The 18,681-nt window shown below is 40.3% G+C and overlaps 1 protein-coding gene across 1 annotated transcript; it reads left to right on the top strand.

Annotated features, from left to right (window-relative positions):
- The first annotated feature begins 3,575 nt into the window (after window positions 1-3,575).
- Window positions 3,576-4,604, top strand: LOC130879968 (olfactory receptor 52D1). The gene has a single exon (XM_057778781.1). The coding sequence runs from the start codon at window positions 3,576-3,578 to the stop codon at window positions 4,602-4,604; it is 1,029 nt and encodes a 342-aa protein (XP_057634764.1).
- The last annotated feature ends 14,077 nt before the right edge of the window (window positions 4,605-18,681 follow it).

Raw genomic sequence — 18,681 nt, 5'->3', positions numbered from 1 at the left:
CCTGAAATAATCACACAGAAACTCTATTAATTAAAACACTGCCTGGCTAATAGCTTATGCATATTTCTAGCTTACTCTTATCTCTTAAATTAACACATTTCTATTATCCTGTGTATCACTACAAGGTTGTGGCTCACCTGGTAAAATTCCATCTCGTGTCTGTTTCCTTTGGCAGCTACGTGGCGTCTCTCTGACTCTGTCTTTTTTCTCCCAGGATTCAGTTTAGTTTTTCTTCCTAGCTCTATCCTGCCCTGCCACAGGCCAAAGTAGCTTCTTTATTAACTAATGATGATAAAATATATTCACAGAATACAGATGGGAGTCCCACATCACACATTCTCAAGAAGATATACATAGCATAGATAAGCATTATTCAATTAAAAACTATTCATGGAATATTTTAATGTTATATCTAATCTTAAAACAATTTAGTCCCATCAAATATTTATCAATATACAGTTTTTCTTACAACAAATTATATTCAAAAACCACAGTGAGAGATAACAAAATTAACTAACGTCTAGTTTTTATATGCTTCATATTTATTTACTCATAAAATAACACCCAACTTATTCTACATATAGTATATTACTTATTGTTCTGTTGCTGTGATAAAACTCCGTGACCAATCGCATCTTAAAGTTTATTTTGGTATATGGTTCCAGATGGACAAGAGTCCATGTTGGACAATTGAAGGCATGGCACCAAACAGCAAGCATAACATCAAGAGTAGGAAGCTGAACGCTCGTATCTTCACAGGCATGAAACAGAGAGAGAAACCTGGAATTAGGCACGGATTCTTAATCTTAAAGTCTGCCCACAGTGGTATACTTCCTCCAGCAAGGCTGCATCACATAAGTCAGCAGCAGCAACAGGGGCCACATGTTCAAACCACCACACACAGGTAAGAAAGATCACTATATTGATTGATAAGCTATTTTTTGTTCACTCCGAAACTAGGCTCTGTGCTCTGGTTGAGATGCCTAGGGTGAGCCTACATTTTTTCTTTGCTAGTCAGCAATCTGTTTATCTCCGCCATGAAGAGGCCTTGAAGGCAGCCTGGAAAAGCAATCTGAAAAGGGATTGATGTTACCATTAATATCTTTCTTTCGTAGTATCACTCAAGCCCCTAACTTTTCATTAGCAACAATAGCTGATTTTTCAATTTCTCCATTGTAGTCATCCTCATCACACCAGCAATCCACACGTTTCCACAGAGTCTGGAGTGTAGGCTTCAGACAACCAGAATTCCTAAAACTGTTGCTAACCTCTAACTATGGTACACATCCTACATGGCAGAAGCAAGAGTCATTCCCATTGAATTTGTTTATATCAACCACATTCTTCCAGTGTACTGCTTTACATAAATAAAATTAAAAGTGACTGAATGTGAACTGTATTCAATTTCATTAATGTTGGACACATAAAGTAATTCAAAAGAAAAGAGGAAGCTGTATTCATCTAACTAGGGAAAACGTTTTCTGAAATGTTTGTTTATAAGTATAATAACTGATGAAATGAGAAAATTAACTTTCCTTTGTGAGTGGTTATCAATTAGAGACAGTTTCTGGCTTAGGGATAGAGGCTGGTTTTATTTCCCCTCTCCAACCTGTGTAGGCCCCATGCATGCTGAATGCACATATTTTTATCTTATGTTTGTGGATATTTTGCATGCATATATGACTGTGTGCCATGTGCATGCAGTGTCTTCAGATGTCAGAAGCAGGCATCATATTCCCTGAAACTGAACTTACAGCTGTAAACCACCATGTGATTTCTGGGAATCAAACCTAGGTCTTCTGGAAGAGCAGGCAGTACTCTTAACTGCTGAGCCATCCTTCCTGCCCTTTGACTGTGGAATTTTAAGCGGCATCTGGGGGCACAAGGGCATTCACCACCACTGACTGCTATTACTCTATTCACATAATATTTCTTCCTGAGCACAGAATTCTGGGGAACCACAGTAACTGGGCACTCAAGAAAACTCAGAATGAAAGAAAAAAAAAAAAAAAAAAAAAAACGGAAGCAAGGAAAGAAGACAGACCAAGACCAGGACAGAGAATAAAGAACAGACAAGAGTTAATTTCCACTTCCCTTCAAAAGTTACTGCAATTTTTTTCCTCACTCAATTCTTTCCTCATTTATTAGCTTCTCATTTTCTTTCTCCCTCAAGAGGTACACAGCATGTCCCCTCAGAGGAGGACATGGAGTCTTTCCTCCTGAGCATTGCAGAATGAATCAATAAATAACCTCACTTAATGAGTCATGTGACCAAAGCAGAGCAGAATACAAGCTGAGCGGAAGACATTCAGAGAATTCAGAAAACTTTAAAAGGGGCAGACAATTCAACAAGAATAACGCTGAGTCTCCTCACTCTCTCAAGCCACATCCATCTGAATTTGCAAGGACACCCACCTTCCACTCCAGCAAAGCTTCAAACACAGGTACACGCCTGTTCAATTCGTTGTACCTCTTCTTTCTCTCTCAACAACTCTGCATTTATGTAATACATCTCAGAGCGGCTGTGAGCCCACACAGGACTGCAGGGATCAACACTCCACCAAAATGGATGCCCCCTGCACAGGTATGTTTCTAAAATCAGATTCCAAAACAAAACTGTGTTTGATTTAAAGAAAGAAAGAAAAGTCTCTCAGAGTTACAGCACTTGTGGTGTGTGAGTTTGACTAAACTGCGTTTGTCTAAGCAAGATCTCAAAAACTCAGTCACCAGAGTGATTCCAAAACAGCTGAGGCACATTTGGAAGAGGCCCCAGTTGTGAAACCAAGTGAGACACTAACTCAATATGCCTTCATACTGTGTTTGTACTCTGTCCCCATCCTCTCAGCCACAGATGCTGACAGAGCAGCAGATTTCTCACAACAATAGTTGGAAATCCTGCACAGGTATAACGCTGGGCCAAAAAGAGGGAGAGGGAGTGTGTAGTGGTTCCAGCTTGCCAGATTCTACCACGACAGATCATTACCAGAGTAAGCCAAAACCACCCAGTGTTATCCCTGGAAATCTCAATGCAAGTAGGAAGAGGGTACAAAGTTCAGACACGGAGTAAAGTTATAACATTAGGAAGCGACAAGGAATAAAATGGTTTCTTTGGAAGTGATAGAAAATTAAATATTGACATTGGGTGAAAAATACCAACACAGAATCTGGATATATAAAACCAAGTTTAAGTCCTACAAGAAACATTGAGTCCACATCAAATAGGCAAGAGTTTAAAGATGGCTAAACAGCATAATAGTGACAGAAGTACCCTGGAATGCTAACTGAAATAAGAAAAAATATATAGAAGGGGAAATAAAGAAAACTGAAAATTATGTGGGTGGGGATATGGGTGAGGAAAACGAAGAAAAATCCATCCAAGGGAACAGGCTAAAAGACTCTAGATAATACACAAGACTTTTTCACAACACGAGTCAGGAAGTATTTGTTTAGGAACATAAACAGATATCTTGTGTTGTATATAAGAGTAGCATTGATGAATAATAGAGGAAATATCAGAGGCTTCAAGGGATTCTTGAGCAAGTGACAGACCATTTTCTCAGCCTACGAATGTGTGAATGAGCCTGATACATATTATTGCAGGGCAGGCATGCCGTCACCCCTTGGATAGAGCCCTTCATGTGCCAAGACGGACGTCAGCCTCCAATGTAAGTGACAGTCTCCCAGTCACTTTCTTCCTGACTGGGATCCCAGGGCTGGAGTTTGCCCACCCCTGGATTGCCATCCCTTTCTGTGTCATGTATCTGGTAGCACTGCTTGGTAATGCTGCCCTCATCTTTGTCATTGGGACAGAGAGTGCGCTTCATGCACCCATGTACCTCTTCCTCTGCCTTCTCTCACTCACTGACCTGGCTCTCAGCTCTACCACTGTACCTAAAATGCTGGCCATTCTGTGGCTCCATGCTAATGAGATTTCCTTTGGCGGATGCCTAGCCCAGATGTTTTGTGTCCACGCCATCTATGCTCTAGAGTCCTCAGTTCTCCTTGCCATGTCCTTTGATCGATATGTGGCTATCTGTAACCCTCTAAGATATACAACCATTCTCAATCATACTGTCATAGGCCAAATTGTCTTTGCTGGGATAGTCCGCAGTGTAGTTATTGTGTCCCCCTTCATCTTTTTGCTAAAGCGACTGCCCTACTGTGGTCACGATGTCATGGCCCACACATACTGTGAACATATGGGTGTTGCTAGGCTTGCCTGTGCCAACATCACTGTCAACATTGTCTACGGGCTGACTGTGGCTCTGCTGGCCATGGGCCTGGACTCAGTTCTCATTGCCGTCTCCTATGGTTTCATCCTCCGGGCTGTCTTTCGTCTTCCATCCCGTGATGCTCAACGCAAGGCTCTGAGTACCTGTGGCTCTCACTTTGGTGTCATTCTGGTTTTCTATATACCTGCCTTCTTCTCCTTCCTCACCCACCGCTTTGGTCACAACCGAGTTCCCAAGCATGTACACATCTTCCTGGCTAACCTCTATGTGCTGGTGCCTCCCGTGCTCAATCCCATTATCTACGGAGCAAGAACCAAGGAGATCCGGAGTCGATTTGTAAGACTGCTTCATTTGGGAAAGGACTTGGTATGAAGTGTAAGCAGAAGTTGGAAACAAAAATAAAATATTCTGGGTATTATATCATCAGATCTCTGGAAGGAAGAGGATTGACCAGATGAAGTGGAGACTTAATGCTTTTATTAAACAGTTCATTTTTTTTCACTGGGGTTTTGAAGGAATTCTGAATTGTCCAGAAGAATGATATTTTCATTCTTCTCTCAAAAGTAATGTCCTGGCTAGCTTTACGTCAACTTGACACAAGTTATATGGAAGGAAGGAACCTCACTTAAGGAAAGCCTCCATAAGATCCAGCTTTTCTTAATCTGTGACTGATGGGGGAGGGACCAGATATCGTGGGCGGTGCCACCTCTAGGCTGATGGTCCTGGGTTAGCAAGCTACCCAGTATGTGCACCCCTTCCATTCACAGCTTCTCCATCAGTTCCTGCCCTGCCAGAGTTCCTGCCCTCGCTGCTGTTGATAATGGACTGTTATATGGAACTGTGGGGGAAATAAACCCTTTCCTCCCTGAGTGGCTTTGGTCTTGGTGTTTCATTGCAGAAATAGTAACCCTAACAAAGAAAAGTGGCTACTGCTTGCTAAAGAAGGCAGCTGCCAGCCTTATGAAAAGACTGGGGTTTGTGAAAGGGACACTCTCCTGTGAGTTCAAGTGAAAAATAAAAACGAGTTTAGAATGAATTTGAATCTGAGTTCTGCCATGTCACCCCTTCAGAGAGCAATTGAAGTCCAAAGTGTCCAATCAGAGTGCCTGAACTTAAACTTTTCTACTCGCTAATTGTGTAGCTGTGGACATGATGCTTAGTACCTATGTGTCTTATCTTGGCCAGTTATTAAATGGAGGTATTAGCATCTAACTCATATTAGGGTATGAAATGTATATGTCAATAAGTGTAGGAAATGTTTTAGGGTATTGCTTGTAAAGGTTCAATAAGCAGATAAAATTAAGAAGTTTGACTGCTTCTCTAAACATTAGTAGGAACTTCTTTACCTCTTTTTTAACATTATTGTATTCCACGGAGTTATTGTGGTAACTACATTATAGAACAAATATGTAATATGTAAATGGTGTTTAAGGTGTAATTGAAGTCTAATGAAACTGAATTTCCTCCCATCGTTCCTCCAGTCTTCTGGTTTGAGATCTAGTTCATTTCAGTCCTAAAGTTGCCCCTTATGAACATTCCAGGGAGCTGAGTCAGACTCGATCAGTAATCTCAGTTCTAAAACTTACAAGTTCACCTACATTGTTCAAACCAGGTGACAGCTAATATTTGCATTTCAAAATAAGATGATGTAATTCGGGAAAACACCTAAGGTTATCCAATGATGTAGACAGTATCCTGTTTATTATCTAGTCTTTTGTGATAAAAAACTAATATAAGCTCTGGAACCTGGTGACCAGAAGTTTAACTCTCAGCAACTTGATTCAAGACATCCCATTTAACCAGCCCCACCTCAGTAAATGCTTGTTGTGGTATCTGAAGCAAAGCAAGCAGTGGATTCAGAATGGTAGTAGTTAATGGTATTCAGTTAATACTACTTAACTGAATCTACATGTTTTCAATCTCCCATCCTTAAACAGAAGTCATCTCCAATTGACTTTCAAAGGAACCATTCGTTTTCTTCAATGGAAGGTTACTGGCTACATAAACCACACTTAGGAGCAGGTCACATGCTCAGCAGTGCACGGCAACATAGAGAAAACTCAATGATGGTTTTGTAAATGTTTTTGTATCATAATGTTTGTGCATTTTTTAATCTGCCTAATCTTTCACTTGAGTATTATGTTTCTGATTTTGTGTTTATGGGTTATGGTCTTGGATGTCTGTGTGTGTTATGTTTTTCCATTTTTTAAAATTCTGGTTTGTTTGTTCTGCTTGTTTATTTTCTAAAGAAAGAGAGGAAGAAGGTGTGGGGCTGGGTAAGAGAAGAGGTGGGGAGAATCTGGGAGGGTGAACTGTGACCAAAATTAATTGCATGAATTTTCAATACATTTTTTGAAGATCTTTATTAAAAAGATCTGTGTGTTTCACATATTTGTATGACATTCCAAAATAATATAATGGCTACTTCTTTGATGCTTTGTTATTATTTGAAGTTGTATAATAGCAGGTGTTTAATATGTGCTTGATAAAGAATCAATAATATGCTAATACTGTGGCAGAATTGTTACAACGTGCTGTGTGCATAATAATCTTTGATAACTCAATAAATAAATGGTGTGTTCAATATGTTATTGTGATAAGCAATTTAAAAGCATGCCTAGTACATAGACTGGTACTGAGACACGGCTGAGTGACTCAACTCTTGTTTCTAGTCCACTGAGCCTGCTTATCCACAGACTCAAGACAGAAATAAAGAAGAGCTGTTTTTAGCCAGCAAGGCAACTGAGGGAGAGTTATCACGATGTTCACGAGTGAAACTCTAAGACAAGTGTCAGCTCTCATCATAGAGTACCATGCTAAGCTGTAAATACAAGTTCACACACCAGGAGCCACCAGGAGCCAGGGTTTCGTGTCTTGGTACAGGAAGTTCAAAGGAGAAGATCAAAATGTGGAGAAGAGATAGTAAGAGAAAAGGGCAGAGCAGAAAAGAGACACAGAGGACCGGTGAAAAACTGTGTTTCTATGGGTGAAGAAATCCAAATATTGAGGCTAGACAAAGTTCTCCATTTCCAGAGCACAAGCAACTGCTTCAGCCTGCTCAGTAAGCCAGGTCATGCTAGAGTCTTAGACAAATTGAGAAGTCCTTACTCTTACATAAGAATCAATGAAGTTGGTTTGCCATAAACCTAAACTGGGACCCTATATTACTGAATGTGCTTGATTCTTTTTCTTTTAAGTCTTGTTATTTTAGTATGCACAGATGGGGCCCTTCTAGAATCAGTTCTCAGTGATTCAGCCCTCTTGAGAAACCAAAATTCTTCTGCAATTTGTATGAATGCCATTAGTCCGTCTATTTTTAACTTTCTTTTATTAACTCTTTGTGTCTTTCATACATGCACGTCCGTCCCACCTCCCGATCCTCTCACAACCATTGTCTGCCCTTGCAACCCCCCCACCCCAAATAAAATAAGATAAAATTTAAGAGAAAAAAAAGGAAAAGAGAGAAAAAAACAAAGGAAAAATTGATCTCATCATGGAAGCTGTAGTGTGACACAGTGAGTCACACAGCAAATCCTTTTATCCATATATCCTTACTTGCAAGTTTTCATTACAAAGAGTCATCGGTCTTGTTCAAGACCTCTAGTTTTTGCTATGCTGTCGATGCTGGGCCCTCATTCAAACTCCTCTTGGTTATTCTGCTGTTGCCGTGTATTGTGGAGATCTTGTAGCTTTGGGTCCTCAGGACCAGTCCCTTCATGTGCTCCAGTAGATCACAGATGGAGTGGATGTTGGGGTGGGCTAACACATAACTGTGGTTCTGAGTCTGGATAGTTGCAGGTTTGGTCAGCCCACCAGGTCTTCCTTTTCCTCACCACCAGGGTGAGCTCCCCTGCATTGCCCTGGTTAACTCACCCCTTACAGTGATGAACTAAAGGTGGGGCCAGTTCTTCTGCTTTCCTGTCCTCAAGGTCGGTTCTCCCACACCTACACCTTCAGACCAGCTCTACTGTGCTGCCTAGATGTGGCATAGGGGCCACTCTCAACAGTGCTGCAGCTGATAAGGGGCAGCAACAGCTCTCCCACCCTTGGAATCTCAGGGTCAGTTCTCCCATTGATGGGGTGATCTCTCCCCGACCCATGCTGCCACATGATAGACGAGTAATAGGGACGACTCTCCTATGCTCGCTCACCCACACCTTCCTTCACCAAGGGTTCTGGCTCACCATAGTCCATCTTTAAGCCTGCACCCCCAAGTCTATCTTTCTCTCATACACCCTCACCCCCTAGACACACACATAGATACCTACACACATATACAGTTTAGTATGTATATACAAAATTAAAAAAAAAAACCCAGTCCTTCTCTTAGGTAGAAGGTTAGATACAAGCAGATTGGAAACAGACCTTTCATAATCAGTACCTGCAGAAAAAAAAAGAAAAGAAAAGAAAAGAAAAGAAAACTGTCTGACTCTGATTACTGATCAAAGCTAAGAGATTCATATCTTTGACCTTGGGTGAAGACTCAATTCTAAACTACTCGGAAGATCCTCAGATGATGTCTGCCCATTGGCTTTCTGAACAAAGAACAAAGATATGCCATTGTCACCAACCTCTTAAGGCCCCTAAAAGGTTCATAGGCACATATGCTTGTAACCAAAATTTTTCACCAAGAACTTTCAGGTGTAGCTTTTTATATGAGTCACAAAGACCACTATCCTCTACAAAACACTTACCTAATAGTCTCCACTGATGGCATAACATCAGTTCTGGAGATAGTTCCTATAACCAATGTTTTCATCATCTCAAAATAACTCTGTTATTCTCCTTGTTCTGCCTTTAAAGACACTTGGTTTTATTTGTGTTGACACAACCAAAATTTACAAAGGCAACTGCATCACCCATTGCAGTGTTCTGCTATTATCTATTAAACTAGTTTCTTTTGAAGAACTATCCTGTTATTTAATTTCACAGAAGTTAATTTGGACAGCACAGCAGCAATGAGACTGATATTTTTTTTAATTGGTCAGATTCAAAGTCTATTTTTGAAGCACTCTCAGAATCTGCTAATGAGCAGGGAAGAGGATAGGAAGGAAGGAGGTTTGGATGGGGCATAAAGCAGGGAGAAGGAAGGTAGGAAGGAGATTGCGGTGGGGGACCAAGGGTACCTGTAATACTGTAAGGTATTTGGTTAGAAAAGATGGATTTTGCTATTTTCCTTTTTTGATTCTTCTTTCTTTATTACCTCCTCTTCTTCTTCCTCCTCCATCCTTTCTCTTCCTTCCTTCATTCTTTTCTGGAAAATGGGGGGAAAACCCTGGAAAAGGGGCAAGTTTTCAGAAGCTCACTAATGGCTTCATTATTTGTAACACATCACTGTGAAAGCTTTCACAGTTTGGCTATCTTACTTTGAGATCCAGAAAAGAATCTAGACTATCTTTATTCATCTGTCACATGACATCATGGGTAGGAAAGAGATGCCCTCCCACTCCCATCAATGCCTGAGGCAGGTGGGAGGGCTGGCCTTGAAGTCATAAGAGCAGGAGAGCTGACTTTGTCCCCCACCACTTGCAACACTTAGAAGAACAGGCCCTGCATCCTCCCTGGGCAGCAAAATAGACTCATTACTGTTGGTGGTGTGTGTGAGCCAGCTCTAAAGTTTGAGCATGAGAGAACTGTCTTCATTATTCATCTTTCATGTGGCAGCATGTGCTGTGGGAGCACATCCTGCTCCTTCAGCCAATAACCTTTAAGATACCAGCCCATGTGGACATGGTCTCTTATACTGTACAGCAGTAACCATGTACCTGCTCTTTTGCATCCAGCTCCTGCTTCCGGCTGCTACACTCTGTTTCTGTTCACACAGAGGACTGTTGTTTAGGACAGTGATCTGTAACTTTTCCCCTTAAATAAATAACCCTTTTATTATCCATAATTTTGAACTGGTGTGGGATTGTTTTGTGACTTAAGTCATCATCTGGCACCCAAACATTTGGTTTTAGAACCTCCCTGCTCTACTATCTGCTGCCAGCTTGGAGTGTGCTCAGCTAGGCAAGAGCCCTCCCTCAACTGGCTGCAGCCTCTGCGTGGAGCCAGCAGTTCATTTGGATATAGAATTCTCGTGAAGTGGCAGCTTTTCTTGCTGCAGATCAGCCATGGTTCTTTATATTATCTTATTACTCACCTCAGAGCGGCTTCTAGTCCCACTGTCTGTGTCCCACCACATGCATACTGCATGTAAATTCAGATTGGATACAGGCTTTCCTGGGTACCTGCTGTTATCTTGTTATCCCTGTGCTCCTGCAGCTGCTAACTGATCAGGGCCCACCGTGGTGCACACAGTTCGTGATTTATATTAATAACTATTTTTTGATCTAAGCATATCTTTCAGCATTTCACACTAAAATCAGATTCATACCAGTCACATGACTCCAAGTGCATCACTGGGCCCAGCTGGGTTAGTTTTGTAGGTAGCCTGTGACACATACTGGCAGGTAACGCTTATTGCACCTAATCCAGCTAATTAAACCACAGGTAAGATTTAATATCCTAAATATAGATCATAAGTTGCTAGTTTAAAATGGCAATATTTCAGACAACCTAACTGTGCAAGATTTCAATAGCCTCTTTACTTACACCATTTGTGAGGTTTTACAAGACTTATATGATGTCTCTTCTACATCACTATTTTTGATTCTGGGGATTAGTATTGTCCTAAATATTTTTTTTCTTAAAAATATGGTTTGACAATAGGAGCTAGAATGAGGCATTTTTAGGAGTGGTACAGTCTTTACAGACTAATACCACACTTCTCAAGAAAGAGTTTGGAAATCTGAAGAAGGATACTACCACTTTAACTAACAAAACTCAGTCAACTTAGGTACTTTTAGAAATGGTAGAGACTGGGACCAAGCTTCTTGGAAAAGCTGTAATTTATTTAAAGGAAGATTCAGCAATCAGGAGAAGGAAACAGCCGATTTGGCACATAGAACCCAATCAATGACATTGGGTGCTGGCACATTATTTGAGAGAATTCACACTGTTGAGCATATTAAGCATACTCTGTCAAGGGGTATGACAGATTGACTGATAGAATGTCTCTCCAGAAAAGTAATATGCATGCTATAAAAATTATGTCCAAGGATGAGACATTATCTCTACTGGACAGACTTCATACCTTGGAATCCTCAAAGAGGGCAGTAGAGCAAGACATTGGACAGGAGATTCAGATATTACAAAAAACAGTGGTAAACAGATTTGGAAAGATTGAGAAAATTGAATTTGATGACCAGGAACAAAAGGTAAAAAGGCAAAATTTAACCTTGTCAGTATGTAATAATTTATGGGATAGCTTCCTCAGAGTTCTGCCTGCCTTTCCAGTAATAACATCAGAAAAAGTATCTGGCCCCAAATACCAGTTGTTGGGATAACTCCTGATTTAATAATTCATTTAAACAAAACCTTAGATGGTGATAAAGATTTGAATAGTCCCAGAGAATTAACAGCTGAAGCAGAAAAGGAATTGACAATTGTTGAGGAGAAATTACAGGAGGCACATGTGGATAGGGTGAATCTAAATCTTAATTGTATTCTAGTTAAGATTTCCAGAATTTCTCCTACAGGAATTTTAATGCAGAAGGACAATATTATCTTAGAATGGATCTTTTTACCACATAAACCAAGTAAAAAATTAAAAATTTATGTAGAAAATGTCTCTGAATTAATTATAAAAGGTAAACTGACACTTTGTCAATTGGCAGGTATAGACCCAGCAGAGATTATACTGTCATTTACTGCTGAAGAAATAAAAAAATTATGGGAAGACAATGAATCCTGGCAAAGGGCTTGTGCTAATTTTTGGGAGAAATTAATAGCAATTATCCCAAAAGCAATAAACTTAACCTTAAAAAGAGAACTTCTTGGATTCTTCCCCGAATTGTAAGTAATACACCAATAACTGGAAACTGTACATTTTATACTGATGCAAATAAATCAGGAAAGGCAGGTTATAAATCAGAAAAATTAAGTAAGGTGGAACAAAGCCCTTATAATTCTGTACAGAAGGCAGAATTATATGCTATTCTTATGGTACTAAGGGATTTTAAAGAACCTCTTGATATAGTTACTGATTCACAATATGCAGAAAGAGTTGTTTTGCATATTGAAACTGCTAAATTTATACCAGATGATATGGAATTGACTTCATTATTCATCCAGGTACAAGACATAATCAGGAATAGGCTTTGTCCTATATACATAACACACATCTGGTTCCATACAGGTCTGGAAGGTCCTTTAGCACAAGGTAATGCAAAAATTGATCAATTATTGAATGGAAGTGTGTTGCAGGCCTCAGAATTTCGTAAAAAAATACATGTCAATAGCAAGGTTTAAAGAAAGAGTTTTCTATTACATGGCAACAAGTTAAGGAGATTATAAAGAGATGTCCTACTTACTCTTTCTATAATCAAAAAACATTGCCTGCAGGGACTAACCCAAAGGGTACTCAGAGGACTAAGATCTGGCAGATGGACGTGTTCCACTTTATGGAATTTGATAAATTAAAATATATACACCACACCATAGACATGTATTCAGGTTTTCATTGGGCAACAGCTCAGAAAAGGCTGATTCAGTAACCACACATTTATTGGAAGCTATGGCCATCATGGGTATACCTGCACAAATAAAGATAGACAATGGCCCAGCATATGTATCTAAGAAAACGAAGTGGTTTTTTTCTTATTAAACTATATAAAGCACATTACAGGTATACCAAATAATCCTATAGATCAGGCAGTTATAGAAAGCTCAAAACATACTATAAAGGATATGCTGAACAAATGGAAAGTGATTGAAAATACCCCCAGAAATAGATTGTGTAATGCTATATAACCTTTAATTTTCTTAACGCTAAAGAGAAAGGAACAACACCAGCAGAGAGGCATTGAATAATGGAAAAAATTTCTGAATTGAATCAACCAGTATACTTCAAGGATGTGTTGACCTCACAATGGAAACCAGGAGATGTGCTATGTTGGGGAAAGCGTTTTGCTTTTGTTTCTACAGGAGAAAAAAATTATGGATACCATCAAAATTAATAAAGATTTGCTTTGAAAAGGAGAAACCTATTGAAACAGAGCAGTGACAGCTCATCCAAAGTGTTGACAACCATACAGGTGGTAAGGAAAGCCATATAGAGTTGGGGCAGGATTCTGCTCTTATCTTTGCAGGAATATACATGTCATCAAAAATTTAAGAGACCCTGGATATTTGAATGCTGACAGAAGAAAAAATAACTATCCACTAAGGATCATCTAGAAAAACAGAATATGGATTATGTATACAAGTACTGGTTACACTTACACACACATGCACACATACACATATTGATTTTGGAGTTGGACAATGGCTCTGTACTTCTCTAAATCCAAGGGTGTTGTTAAAAGGAACATTCAGAGTTTCTGTCTCATATTGGGAGCCATCTGGTATGGGACAGAAGGAAGATTTTAGGAAAAAATTTACTTTCCCCATGTCTATTTTGTCTATATTATATTCTTTGTTGAATGTATGTTTATATGAATGATGTTTAAGTTTTCTATGATGAACAATAGATTTTTCCTACAGATTCTTTTTCTACAGTAATCTTTGAAGTTTCCAGAAAGAAGATGGGGCCTTACAGCAACAACTCCACCTACTTGAGATGTCATTGGGATGCTGACAACGCTACTATAAGACTGCTTTTTTATTTACCAGCTGCTGAAATGGTGCACCTTCTCATGACGTTCTGGCCAGAACTACAAATAAGAACTTTGGGGGAAAAAAACCCTATCAACTGCTCAGAAATTGTTTGCAGCCATACTAGACAATAATTGTGAAACTTAACCATCACTTTACTTTTGCAGTATCCCATTAAGAGAACATTGCCCCCATGGCAGCAGGAAGCAATTCTAGAAGATGATGCCCCCCATCCCAGAAAACTTTGTCCATAGAGTTGGGAACACTGTTTAGGGGTTGTTGATTATTACTTGTACTAGATAGAGGGTTGGGGTGAAAACTATGTTTGTTCAAAAAGGGGGGATAGTAATAGTGGCTAATAGAGTAAATACTTGTGAGCTATTATTCATGGATAATTTACATTGGTATTTTTTTGTATATTGATACAAATTCAAATTATATTTGCTATTTTTGTTTACATTATTTGTACACCTATACAAAGTTATTCTGTCAGATTGTGTGCATGCATAGTCTTACCTCTGTTTAGGACATTTTCTATATTGATACAACTTTTAGGATATATTTTCATATTGCATTATTGTTCCTACCTCTGATCAAGATACTTATAGATTGTTTACATTTTGAGGTCATTGTCCTCATTTGTTGCATATTTGTTTACAGATTATTTAATATTCTGACATGAAGTTTTAGTCTTTAAGTTATACCAGTATTAATTAGTATGGGTCAATAATTGTTCATGTTTATTGTACATACAGTCAGATCAATTAGGTTCTTTAGATACATAGAGATTGTATTCTGTCTAGATAGGTAATCTTCAACCACTTCAAGGATCTGTGGAACATGGCATTTAAATAATTTAGGGTTCTGTTGACATGAGACATGATTACTTCTGACAGCACCGATCTATTTCTGAGAGAATGTTGAGCATTGAAGACACTCCACTTGGAAGTTGTTTTCTTCTTGGCAGAACTGGCCTTTGGGCAAGGAACTGACAATGTCTCAACCACTGACAGGTTACATGATATCCGGAAATGGATAAGCAGGACTGTCAAATCTTGCCAAGACAAGGTAAGATGGTTTTGAAATTTTTTCCTACCTCTAAAAATAGTCTGTCATTTACACTGGGCCTTATCCAAAGTTGGTTGCTTCAACATCGCAAATGAGACTTTGGGTGATTGCTCAGGTAGCTAATTGTCTCCATCATATATTGTTTGCTTTGGAAGCTACTTGATTGAACTTCCTACCTGCTCAAGTAATATTACCACCCTTCTCAGTCCTCTGATGGGGTTGAAGATTAGATAGTCATAGTTACTGTACTCTTATGATCTAGCCAAGCCATTTCCTATGAATAGAATTTATACATTTAGCATATGTTCCTTGTTTAATATTGTTTATACTGGTTGTAATGCTAATTATACTTGATATTTGTTCCTAGTGTGTATAGTTTTGTATTGGGTTTGGAACTCTCTTATTTAAGCAAAAGGGGGAGGTGCTGTGGGAGCACATTCTGCTCCTTCAGCCAATAGCGCTAAGATACCAGCCCACTTGGGCATGGTCTCTTATACTATAAAAGCAGCAGTAACCATGTACCTGCTCTCTTGCATCCGGTTCCCAGTTCCGGCTGCTAGACTCTGTTCCTGTTCACACAGAGGACTGTTGTCCAGAACAGTGATCTGTAGGTTTTTCCCCTTAAATAAATAACCCTTTTATTATTCATAATTTTGAACTGGTGTGGGATTGTTTTGTGACTTATATCATCAAGCATGGGCATGGGAGAGATCCCACCCTACTGTCCATGAATGCCTAAAGCAGGTGGGAGAACTGACTACAAAGTTACAAGAGTGGAAGAGCTGTCACTGGCCCTGATCAGCAGCAGCTCTGGGGAGAGGGACCACTATGCCATGCCTGGACAACATTGTAGAGCTGACCTGAAGGTGTAGTTGTGGGAGAACTGACCCTGGGGACAGGAAAGCAGAAGAACTGGCCCTGCCCACTGCTCACCACTGCAGGGTGAACTAGCCAGGGCAATGCTGAAGAGTTCATTGTGATAGTGAGGACAAGGGAGAGCTGGCAGACTGACCAACCCTGCAACTACCCAGTCCTAGAACCAGAGTTATAAGTTGGCTCAGCCCAACATCCACACCACTTGTGTCTGCTGGAACATGTGAAGGAATCAGTCCTGCAAACTACAGGATAGCCTATCCAAAGCTACAGGATCTCCATGATACAAGGCAACAACAGTATAGCCAAAAGGGGTTCCAGCGAGGGTCCAGCATTGATAATGTAGCAGAAACCAGAGGACTTGAGTAAGACCAATGACTTTTTGCAATAAACATCTGCAAGTAAAGATATATGGACAAAGGGGATGGGGGAATGATTCTAGCCTTTGAAATGTGAACTTGCAAGTTATCATGATGCTTAAAGTCATGTAACCAGATACAAACACCATGGAAATGAAGGGCAAAGAAATGACTTCAAAATTTATGGACTAGGGAAATGTAGTCAATTTATTTTTAAGTCTATAAGAGAAAAAAATTAAGTTAAAAATTTAAGGTTCCATGGTGCCAAAGTGCTAAGATGTGACTGCTGAATTCTCAGCCTTCAATGAGGCATCTGCATCTCATGCTCCAAGGCTCAGTAACATCACAGAAGGGAAATAGGGGCCAGAGGACAGAGAGGAGCACTATAAAATACTGTCTTCTGTATATGACTTGTCTGTCACAGTTATGAACACACAGCAGCTATGGCTGCCTACTTTAAACGAGTATGCAAAGAAATAAAATAAATCGGCACAGAATTGAGGATAGTTAAAAAGAACAGACCTGTTCCCATTCATTGCAGTTCCATTAGCCACTCAGCAGGCAAGGCTTCTGCAGATAGACCGCTCCACTATCACTGGCCATCAAAACCTGTAATCTACAAATCCCACTCTGCCTCACAAACCCACCCATCCCCCACGACCTCAGCCCCTTCTCAACACAGATGGGATCTGTACCACTTCTTGGTCCAGTTTCTAGGTTCTAGGTCCCAGGACACACCCCGAGCCCACCTCCATTCATCATAGCCCCACTAGCCAGTCCACAGGCAGGCAGCTCCACCACTAAACCTCAGTGGACCTTGTAATCTACAAGCTGCACTCCACCCCACAACCCAACCATCCACCTAGGTGTCAGGGGTCCCTGTAGGCACAGATATACCCTGCACTAATCTTATTAAGAGTGCTCCCAGGAGGCACAGGATCTTGGCTAGGGATCAACATAATAAAAATGGCCATCTTACCAAAAGTAGTCAGATTGATTACTATTATATTTGTCATCATAGAACCTTCATTCAGTAGTTGACAGAAGCAGATGCAGAAATCCAGAGCTAAGCATTGGACCAAGCAACTGGAGTCGAGTTGGAGAGGGTGGAGGGATTATATAAGCAAGGGGAGACAAGATCATGATTGGGAAACCCACAGAGACAGCTAACCCAAGCTAGAGAGAGTTGTTGGACTCTGGACTGATAGCTGAGGAATCTGCATGGGACCTAGGCCCTCTGAATGTGGGGGAAAGTTGTGTAGCTTGGTGTGTTTGTGGTGCTCCTGGCAGTGGGACCAGGACTTATCCCTAGTGCCTGAATTGACTTTGGGGAGCCCATTCCCTATGGTGGGATACCTTGTTAAGGCTTGATACAGGGGCGGGGGGCTTGGTCCTGCCTCAATTTGATGTGCCAAACTTTGTTGACTCTCTATGGGAGACCTTACTGTCTCTGAGGAATGGCTGAAGGATAGGGAATAGGTGGGGGGAGGAGCAGGAGGATGGGAGCAAGGGAGACCTGTAGTTGCTACATAAAATGAAAATAAAATAAAATAAAATAAAGAAGTTGAAGAAAGATTGGGACTTCTAATCCCAGAGAAAGAAGCAAGGGAAATAACCCACAGAATCATGGGTAAATACACTATTACACAGAAGGCCTTAAACTGATTTCAAACACTTCTGGCTTTACTGCTTGCAGGGGTGGCGAGGAAGGGATGGACAGCAGTGTCTGTCTTGCAACATAAGATTCTTGGAGCAGCTCAAAATTAAACATTAGTAAAGAAGAGAGTGAATACCATCTGGAAAAATACCTGGACCTCTCTGGACCTTCAGATTTCTCTTCCCCAAGTCCACAGTTTAATTTGAAACTAAGAAGGGGTAGGGAAATAGTGACTGCCGGTTTCCTGCTGACTGCTCTAGGGGTGAGGAGCTGTCCACATGGTGGGCATCATTCTTTTGTCTGAGGTTTTTGTCCTGCCTAGTTCCCTCAGTCGTTAAGCCCCTCCCCCCAAAAAATCACACAGCAGTCTACATTAGTTAAAAACTGATTGGCCCATTAGCTCAGGCTTCTGTGTTACCCATGTGGCTCAGTACCTTTTTCAGCGAGGCAGTCACATCTTGCTTGTTCTGTGTCTGGGTCATGACTGCATTTTAATTAATATAATTTTAAACTGTTTTAATTAATATAGTTTCTGTGTGGTTATTTCGGGCTGAAGCTAGCTGGGTAGCTGGGATGAACAAGCAGCCTTCTCCTTACAACAAGATAAAAAAAAAAAAAGACTACCAAACCTTGCCAAGACAGGGTAAGACAGTTTTGAAAATTTTTCCTGCCTCTAAAAATGGTCTGTCAGTTACTCTAGGCCTTAGCCAAATTTGGTTGCTCCAGCATTGCAAATGAGACTTTGGGTGATTACCCAGGTAGCCAGTTGTCTCTGTCACTTATTGCAAATTTTGAA

Source organism: Chionomys nivalis, chromosome 8 (genome assembly GCF_950005125.1).
Source record: "Chionomys nivalis chromosome 8, mChiNiv1.1, whole genome shotgun sequence".
Taxonomy (NCBI): domain Eukaryota; kingdom Metazoa; phylum Chordata; class Mammalia; order Rodentia; family Cricetidae; genus Chionomys; species Chionomys nivalis.
The sequence above is the reverse complement of the archived record's forward strand: the minus strand, read 5'-3'. Positions and strand labels throughout refer to the sequence as shown.

What these genes read in the sequence shown, in the direction of transcription:
- LOC130879968 (XM_057778781.1), top strand. Translation starts at nt 3,576, where the DNA reads ATGAGCCTGATACATATTATTGCAGGGCAGGCATGCCGTCACCCCTTG.